This window comes from Tubulanus polymorphus, chromosome 12 (genome assembly GCF_964204645.1).
Source record: "Tubulanus polymorphus chromosome 12, tnTubPoly1.2, whole genome shotgun sequence".
NCBI lineage: Eukaryota > Metazoa > Nemertea > Palaeonemertea > Tubulaniformes > Tubulanidae > Tubulanus > Tubulanus polymorphus.
The window spans coordinates 8,729,049-8,739,660 of NC_134036.1; the positions used below are offsets into that span (position 1 = coordinate 8,729,049).

The following is a 10,612-nucleotide window of genomic DNA, read 5'->3' on the forward strand; positions in this document are numbered from 1 at the left end:
ACAAACTCTCTACCGGCCGCTTCTATCTGGTTTACTGATTACAAATTCTCTACCGGCAGCTTTTATCAGGTGTATACTGATTAAAAACTATCTACCGAACGCTTCTATCATGTTCTATCAAAGTCAAGTACCTTTTGAAAACAAAGATATATAATGTAGGTTATCAGTGTAAATATTTTTCATGATCCTTGTCACGTATTAGTTGTTCATACCGTACGATATACATTTACGATGCCTTATAGATAATTTGTCTGAAATTTCATAATATATGAAATACCTGATAAAACAATTCGTTTTAATGTCCATAGGCCATGATAATACATACACTATAAATAAACGAAAAATGATTACCTTACATAGCGATACACCGGTCACAATCCTCTCCTTAGTCGTTGATTAAAGGGTAACTGACACTTTTCTACTTTTTACACTAAACGATACATTATAGTATACAATAAGGCTAGGTGATTTCATAACTGGAAAAACCTTTTCAATCTAGTCAGAATTGATGATTTTGATGTTCGCGCACCTGTTCAGTGTATGCATTGCTTCTGCTGCTGAACGCGTGGTACTGTGTCTATTAATAGAACTACGTCACTAAAGTGACGGCTCAGAAATGATGTCTATATGAATGAATAGGAAATAAGTTACATTCGACTTGAGACAGAATGTCTCTTGATTTTGAAAGTCTACATATCAATGATTATGATTAGCTGTTGAACGGGCCATATCCGTTCAAAGTAAGCGCAAAAATAAGGATATGAATAGCAATCCATGGCATTTTCTAGTAGACAGCAAGGAACACGGATGTTTAAATCATCGTTTTGTATTATCATTTAGTGATAGTAAGTAAGATCATGGTTAGATCTAAGAATATTTTAACTTATGAACTGATGAAACTTAGACAGAATTAGCCGCAAGAACAATTTCAATTCTTTTCTTCAAATATACCTCGTATTGGTAGCGGCTTTGGTCACAAATTAGAATATATCCTCATCCATACTATTTCAAAACTTAGAAATAATGTTTGTGAAAGATTTGCGATGTAATCTATCAAAACTCTTCTGCAGCGTGAAACTTTAAAAAAACATTATTCCTTTGAATATTTGCTGTAAAGTCTGTAGAAATTCATTGAAAGTTTTTGTAGAGTTTTGAAGGTTTAGTTTTCAAACTACTTAGTCTTAAATGACTATGAAAAATAGTAAATAGTAAACGAATATGAATCTATTTATTCTTTAGCGAGATCGAAATCTGTGATCGCTTATAAGACACTGTATAGTATGCTTGTGGTGCTAAACTATAGGTGAACTATGGAGCAGCAGTAACAGTGCTGAGAGCTTAGCATAGTGTATTTTAGCTTCATAGCTGCGGATTGAAATCTGCATCTTCAATTTGATCGATTTAGCCTATTCAAATTACTCATTGATTCTTTGAAATAGGTTTATCCAATAGACAATAGATCCTTTTGCCTCCCTGGCCAGTTTCAAAGCTGTAAAACAATCTGGCATTGAGATATAACACGCAAACACACGCAGTTTCCTCAAAATTCAACTCATTTCTATAGACGCTATTTCTCAGCTGTCCCGTTAATGACGTTGCAGCGCGCCCCTGCTGATTTAGCCGACGCTGAACAGTTAGTGATGTAAACAACGAAATGAGCTCAAAAATCTTGTTACAAAATCACAAATTGCGCGTAAACTAAACATTTTGGAACAGAACGGTTGAAGATGAGTGTATAGATCAATAGAATACATCATATTTTGAAATAAAAAAAAGTGTCAGTTACCCTTTAACATTTTCTAAAGTAAAACCTTTAGCGCGATTAATTGTCGTCCATCCCTCTTTTGACACAAAATTTAAACTCATGAATCGTTAGAAAGGTGACAATTTCTATTTTCTGATTTTTTTTATTTAATTTTTCTCGGCTGCAACAATCGAACACAGTTACAGTTAAGATATGTCACTTTTAGGGAGGCACCTAAAAAAATTGGTAGTTTTGTGTCGTTGGCTGAATGAAAATAGAAATGGTCACCATGCATTCTGACGATTCATAAATTGAAATTTTGTGCGTAAAGCCCGCCGCACACGGCACCGAAAAAACGTTTTTTCCTCGTGAAAAAAATTTAAATCATATATTGATATAACGTATATACTCGAATTTATTTCAAATCTTAGAGATTTCTCCCATAAATTTGATAATTTACAAACGATTTTATTCATTTATAACAAAGATTGTTGTATATCATGGAGAAAATAAGCAGTTATCTTGATCACTGTGTTGCGGGGCGTGGGTGGCATCCTGTATACGCAACTAAATTGACCTTTTGAAATCTAGATCTTTAATTACGGCGCAATATGATAACAAGTTTATCTCATTTGATAGCTTTTACTCCAATCAGGGACTAGCGAGTGCAAGGAGAACATTATTTGTAGATCCATTGTGGAAGATTCCGGCGTCGATCTCCGTAATTATGTAACAACTCATGATTCGGTGGAATGTCATATTTCGCGTAAACTTCCAATGTGTTATTGCCATCGTTTTTTATAATACAGTTAGCGTTTAACTTAGAATGGTTCAAATATGCACCTGGATTATCCTCTATGGCCAAAAGTGTTCCATTTTTATCTCGACTACCATCGAGCCAGAGATTATTGCCCATATCATACATCGTTACGATCTCTCCGTTGCGTTGGTAGACTTTTTCGCGTATTATCATACCCTTGTATTCGCAAATGAATTCACCGGCTTTGATAAATCGCGAAGAAATCGCCCCGTGCCCCTTTTCCTTGCATATAAATTTGTATTCCAACTTAACATCCTGTCTTTTTTCACCAACGTCGTCATTTTTTATATCTGCGGACCTATGTCTTGTCACCTTCGTAGTTTGAACCATATAACTGCGTTGTTTGTGCGAACAATATTTCCAGCCACGGATACCTGCCTCAGTTGACAATTGCTGAAGTAAAAGATGAAAGTGATAGCTATTTTATAATCTATGAAAAATTATAATCTAGATAATGATTTTGATAACTTCGATTCAATTATAACATACCCTACTGAATCTTTGAAATCCTTTCCCGATATCAATCAACTTTGGTTCACATGTTTTGATCTTAAGCCATGCTACGAACTCCATATGAAGTTCACGAGTACTCGTGATATTTTCATCGCTTTTTATTTGTCCATCACAAAATTCCTTCAAGAAGGGAATACTTGCTTTAACGTCGTTCGGAAAAGTTGAGCCTCCGTGGTGATGTCTTGCTCGTTGCATTTTCTCCTCACTAAAATGCCGACAATGACGTACGGTAACCTGTCTGCGCGTGGGCGTGTTTTGTGTGTATAATAGCTAGTGCGGTACACTATTCGACGGGGTTGATTGATTCGTACACATTGGAATGATTTGTCCAATTCAAGCGTACACGTTGATTCACATTGATTGCGCAAATACTTTTGATAGAATGTATGTATATATAGTAATAATCCCCTGGTAAATATCCCCCCCCCCCCCGGTAAAAATCCCTCTCCACGGGTAAAAACCCATTTCAGTTTTCTATCATATTTAAGTATAAGTCCTAAATGAAAATAGATTATACTTTTTAACAATAATATTCAGGAATATATATGTAAACCGCCTATCCCAAAGAGGAATATCGGTAGCCAATCTTTTAGCTTTATCTCACCAACACTATAATCTGACCAATATATATTCGGGTGAGCGAGTCGATTCAAATAAGAAAAAATAAAAAAAGGAAGACTTAAAACATATTTTTGATGAAATTTAAAACTGGAAATGATTTAGCTAAAGGGAATATTGTATTTCAAACTGTTATGTTGAACATTTTTTCGTGAAGCGCTCTGAGACATTATGAGATTTAGCGCTAAACAATAATAAATTTTGATAATGTGATTTTTATGCACATACGTAGCTTAGTAAAAGTCACAGATTATCCAAGGTGAATATTGTGAAAAACACCACGGCAAATTTAAATTTTTTTATCAAACTATCTAAGTTTTTCAACATAAGAATATCGAAGTATCTTATTGTATTTTGCTGTGAAATCCAATTATTAGGGGATTTTTACCGGGGGTTATTTATCGGGGGGGGGGGGTTGACCTGCTACCGTTTTGATAAGCACGATCCACACAAAAATATATACTATATGTCGGTACTGATTAAGACGCAGGGGTGGATCCAGAGGGGGTTCGCGGATCCGAACTTTAGACCAAGTGCCCTTTCGAAAATCACATGTGGATAATTCCACACGACATTGATCTATGACGAAAGTCCACACCGGCCATAGGCCTATATTTGATACATTTTTAAAATATCTTTTCTACTGGACTGTGAAAAAAGAAGGGATCAAGCATTGGTTCTTTTCGTTGTTATTCAGTTAGGTTAAAATGTACATAGTTCGCTAGTTTGAACCGAGAGGTGGTGTAAAATATATATGATCGAATATCAATTTCGGGGATTTCGATTAAAACTAGAACACCAAGTAACTGATGCATAATGGCATAATATTTTTCTGTGAAACAACTAACAAGAAATCTGGATAGATTTACAGAATGTCATGAAATGCCCAATCAAGAAACAATATAGGATCTCGGCGCATTCGCTTGTCGCCTGGTTTTTTTTCATGGGTGTCATACAGCTTCTTGGAACTAATTTTCTTGTTTAGAATATCTGTAATAGGCTGCTCCTCTACAAACCAAAATAAAACCTCTATAAATCAAAACTCGTAAACAAACAGCTCACGGGACTAGATTAAACATCTCATTTCACGATAAAAACTTTTACTAATGGTAATGTCACCTCTTATCGTCTAGTTCTTTTCCTTGTAGATCATTCTAAGATCGAATGAAGTCAAATGTTTAGCGCTGAAAGACTTCAGGTTCCGAACTTCTAGTGGTACTTTCACGCCACAAGCATCGGAGTCGCGGACGATCTTCAGTCGAGAATTTAAACAAAACTTCTCGGTCCAATCAAGATATGTTGTTGATGAGACGGATAATGGTAAGTATAGCGTCTTAAATCTAAATTTGTTTTCATTTCTTTCTATCCACTAAGCAGGCGCAGATCCAGGATTTTTCCCAGGAGGGGAAAAATGTTAATGTTAAACTGCCGACTAAAATCTCTAATCATAGGGGCCTATTCGGCATATTGTTTGGCCAAACATAAGATGATATGGTACCATCGGAGCCATCGGATATTTTAAGCTGGTTATAGGTTTTTATGATAGGTGGGTCGTTTAGGTCGCCCTTAGTCATCATTGGCGAATGCGCGACTCATTTGAGCTACTAAACTACTATTAGCAGCGACCGTCAGCGAGACCCCGATATGTTGTCAGTTGCATCTATGGGTAATCAGACTGAATTACTCCAAGGTTGCATTGGCCCGAGCATGTTTACAACACTAGCCGCGATCACACAAGTGTTTTTGGCCCGGGCCACCCGAGCCAAATTCTAGCACGAGACAAATGATTGCGTTTGAATTGCAACTGGTACCGGAAAAAACCCCACTTCGCTTTGTTCGAGCATTGTTTTAGTATCGATTGAATGGTTTGCGTGTGAACGCACTCTCTAATTAGGCACGGGCCAAATCGTCTCCGTGTGATCGCGGCTAATGTCAGCGACGAAAAATACCAGTGGCGAGTTGCGCACTAATGAGCATGGCGTCTGAACGACATCACTCGTTGCTGAATGCACGGGGTTTTTGTCGACCGAGCGCTTCTGCGTCGCGATCGCTCCAAGGCTGACCTACCCCGGGTATATGACCTATATGACCTCTAAATAGAATAGGTTTAAATGCAACATTGCAACAAGCGTTTCAATGCTTGAAACAATAGATTTTCAATATCAAAATCGCTTATAAATAATTAGTGTGGATGTCAAATATAAACTGAATATTTTTGACGCTTATGCTTCGTTGTATGAATACGCAGAATTCCTTTTTCTAGGCATCGCTCCCTCACTAACTGAAGAACAGCCCGAGTCATCTGTTTATGGTAAATTATATTCCATTAATATCGACCCAAGCAGAAGCACAGTTTTATCTGCACTTAACACGAAAATGTCTTAATGTTTTAGATTTTGGACACGATATTCCAGAACATTTTACAAGTAAGTAGAGTATGATGGATACTTTAGAAGCTTCATTAATGCAATCCCTTTAGCATTCAAACATACCATATTCAACAATTAAGATTAATCAATCCATAACGATTAAATTTTAAAATATTTCCTTTATAATTCCTCAATTTTTAATTTCCGTTATAGGTCAATCAGTTGAATCAGCGAATGAAACGAGTGAAAGTGAGTACCGGTAATTGTAAAATGAAAGCAGAATAATGACGCCTAATATGTTTTATATGTAATGGGTTTATCAAATTACTTGAATTATCATATGAATAACATGTTTCCTGCCCACAGGTCAAGAAATCGAACCTCAGACATCGCGTGAGTTACTAGCAAGTACGTTATATTTAAAATTATTTTTGAATTGAAAAATAATCCATATGCCATCTAAAAGATTACCTGAAACCACCTTCAAAATAAATAGATAGTATATGTAGGAATATCAAATGAGCATGATTTATCTAATATCACCTGAAACATTGTAGGAACGCGTTTGCTGAAAGATGATACTATGAAATTCTTCATAGGTGAGCTTAAAAGTTATCCTGAAAAACGAGATCTCTAGATTCCCCTTTGTACGATGGTTGGGTAATTGAAATCCCTCCCGGTTGTGCAAACTGCTCTTGAGACAATAAACGTCAATTTCTATGTGTCTTAATTCGAGCTAATTTTAATGATCATTTACGAAAAATAACATCTTGTGATATTTCGAAAGACGAATTACTCGCGCCGATAAACCTCATTAAGAAATTTTATCTGACCAACTGTAGGAACTCAGCCAGTACCTGCGTCAAAAATTCGACAGACAGAATGGTGCCGTTCAGTGCGGGAATTGAACGGCGATCATGTTTCTTATCTCGAAAAACAGTTTCTCGAGAATCCCGCATTCTATACAATAATGTTGGTGCGGCAGGATGGAGCGGGAGAATTCGAGGTTATCGGAGGAAATCACACTCTGGCGGCGCTAAACAGAGTTCTATTAAAAGAAGGTAAGATGATTTCTGATCCCTGTCGTGATGACGTAAAAATTGAATTATTGCAACCAAGTCCCATTTATTCTTTTCAGATCTAGGAGATAAACGAAAGGTTTATGAGACGCCGATATGCAGCGTATACTCCGCCCAGATGCCGGATGATTTAGCGAGATTTCTGGCTGCCGACCATAATCTGGCACACTCCCGGATACTTGACACTAAGTATACCGACTTGGTTCGGTCAGCCAGAATCGTTCTCCTTCAACTCGAAGGAAAATCTGACTTCGGGGAAGAAATCGCGGCTCAAAAAAGGATAATTCAGAGATGGAAAGCTTCTCTAGAAGTTATGTTTGGTCTCAATGTAAGTTTTCAAATACTTGTATTAGAATAAAACACTCTAATCCGTCTAAACTATAGAGATAAGTGGAGAAGTTCCCCAATAGAGTAGTATGATAGGTTTAGTATATTGCATTAATGTGACTTGTATAGTTTGGACGATTTAAAATGGTTCTTATAAACAGGTATCAGTTAAAATGATCCTTCCAATCTAAATGTGCTTTATCTATCAGAGCCGAGAAATGTGGGGTCTTAAGTTTAGTAAAGTATATATAGGTGTCACTAAACCTAAGAACCCCTAAACCCAACACCTAAGAGTAAGGGGGTCTTATTACAACGAATCCACAACGTTTCGGCTTTTGACTAACAGCCATAATCAGATGGAATGAGATTATCATCCACCTGACTATGGCTGTTAGTCAAAAGCCGAAACGGTGTGATCTCGTTGTAATAATTGCCATCGTGAATCTAGAATTCTATTATGTGTGACTTCTTTGATAATTTCAAATACTTGAGAATAATGGTACGTAAGTGAAACTAAAAGAGTCAAGTCGTTGTGATTTGTGGTTTGAACCGTCGATATAGCACTCGGCAGTGTTGCTTTTGGCAGATCGTCTCCCGCTAATGGAACTGTATTTTTTGGAATGAAACGAAACACTACAGAGTTTTTGCACAACGTTATTTAGACCGGTCTAAATTTGATCCGGTCCAATTTAGACCCGACCAAGCGTTCACACCGGCAAAAATTCCGTTCCAAATTGGCCCGGTCCATTTTAGACCGATCTAATTTTGACCACAAAGAGTGAACCAGGTCCGGTCCAAATTTTGGTACGGATTAAATCTCTAGCCGCGTTCACACGACAACTAGTTAGACCGGTCTAAATGAGTCAGTACCTGGGGCCAGTTGCATAGTCGTGGCTTAGACTTAAGACCAGTCTAAGACCAACTTAGTTCTATAGCCAATCTAACAAATTAAGATCAGTCTTAAGATTTAAGACCACTTTTAGACTTAAGTCACGACTGTGCAACTGGGCCCTGGTCCGGTCCAAATTTAGACCGGACCAAATTTTGGTTAGCGTTCACACGGCGTTTTGACACGCGTTGATAAAATCGCTTGTCTCTGGGCCCACAAGATGTTGCCATCTGCTAGATAATTAACTGGGCCTGGATGAAGTCTTACTTCCAGATTCCAAGTAGAGCAAGACATTCTTCATTTGACGAATTCGATTCTCTCTCAGTTTTAGACATTTTTGATTCAGACGCACTCATTTGTCCTGGACACAAATTTGGTCCGCCCAAGTCCGATGTTTTTGGTCGGGCCAAGTTTGACCCTCAAGCAGACACACGCCAAAAAGGGTACCCGTCTAAACAGTTTTCCCGGGCCAATTTGGCCGGTGTAAAAATGCCAAAAATGCTCGTGTGATCGCGGCCATAAACTGGTATCACACTCAAACCAATATTTTCTTTTAGCGCAAGCAACTCAACGATCGGTACCGTATCGTCATTAAAGCAGCACAAATGCCCACGTGTGCATGGCTGCTATTGGAAAAAATGATCGAAGGATGGTCGAAGGGGCATATCAAAGGCCAAAAATATGAAACAATCGACAGGAATGGCGAAAAAAGGAAAACATTGGTACCTTTTGGGTCAAGGAAGGTCAAATCTTTGGTATCATTACCTGTACCGGATATGATGGCTATCATGAAGGATATTACCAACGGAAAAATCGACCAAAAAGACATTATTCCATTATGCAGTAGTAGAGCCAGGTTAGTTTGCTATTTATCTGTTATATATATAATGTCTATAAATCATATTTTAATTTATTTATTCATTCCATTTACCGGGTTACTAAGACTACAGCTGCTAAGACTAGGGAAGTAAGTATAACAATTTAGTAGCTTCTCATTTAAAAATTAACCAAACATGTCTGATATGGATTCTCATACTGATATATTTCATTTGTTTACAGCCTGCCGTAGAACGAGAGAAGAATGAACAAGCTGAAAATGAGGTACAGACACTTACAGCTCATATAGCTCTTTTTTCGTATATGTCACATTTCTTACAAATGATGAATATGTTTCATGAGTTATTATCAAGAGGGAGATTTTGTTTCAGCAAAACAGAGCAAATTTAGATCGACGAGTCACCGGAGAGGTAATTTATGATTGTAAAAATATTATCACTTCATAAGAACTTAAAGCATGGACGATTAGTACAGAAGGAGTGGATTCAGTTGGGTTCTAGGAGCCCTCCCCCTCCCCGATTTTTGCCCAAAAGAAGATTATTGTATATTAGTGGTTTGTCTTAGGGCCTTAGGTTTATCTGAGGCATACTTAACTTAAGTTATGTTTGAGGATGATAAACCTTTGACTGTGAACAGTACGTAATCTCTCAGTTAACTCATTTTGATTGATAGTCATCAGTGTTCAATCAACATTCTTTTATTGGAAGTCATGATCAAAGGAATTTTCTCATTTCTATTCGGTTTCAGTTGGAAGTTGACCAGTCATCATTTGCAGAAGATATGGATATGGAAGACGACCCTAGTGTCTTCATAGTAAGTATATGACTATTGCACGGGCACGTTGAGCATTTTTGAGGTTTATTTCTTTGTCAGTCATCGGCTGCCTAGGCGCATTTTCATTAAGATTTTCTGAGAAAAAATTTAATGCATTATTTCTCAGCACGTATAAGATGGGCTGGCTGGCTGGTGAATCAAGGCACACGCGTCCTCTATGAATTGAGATGCCTTTTTGCTCTGGTTGCGTGGGTGATAAAAACTTAATTTATAAGAGTAAAATCAGAATTCATTAATATACTTTTTTCTTTTCAGGAAAAAGAACACGCATCAATCAGCCAAGAGGTATGGAATATGTCATTTACGTAGATATTGTTGTAACAATTTTTCATTGCTTGTCCAAAAGCTTACACCCATTCTATGCGACCAACTAAGTTTTTTTTCAAAATCAACTTATCGATTGTTACAATTACTTATATTGTAGGTCAATGAATTGTTGACCTCTATATGTTATCTACTTCTACTAGCTTCAGAGTACCTTTATTGATGGCAATAAACGAAGACGTCCGCGCCACGATTTAGAGGTTAGTTATCATTCAAAAAAGTTTAAAATGGGAAGCGTCCTAGGAACATTGAAAACAT

General features: G+C 37.2%; 1 protein-coding gene across 1 annotated transcript; it reads right to left on the reverse strand.

The window, feature by feature from the left end:
- Positions 1 to 2,423: 2,423 nt before the first annotated feature.
- On the reverse strand, positions 2,424 to 3,272 carry LOC141914251 (uncharacterized). The gene is made up of 2 exons (XM_074805517.1): positions 3,054 to 3,272; positions 2,424 to 2,957 (listed from the first exon to the last, which is right to left on the reverse strand). The coding sequence occupies exons 1-2, from the start codon at positions 3,270 to 3,272 to the stop codon at positions 2,424 to 2,426; spliced, it is 753 nt and encodes a 250-aa protein (XP_074661618.1).
- Positions 3,273 to 10,612: the final 7,340 nt, after the last annotated feature.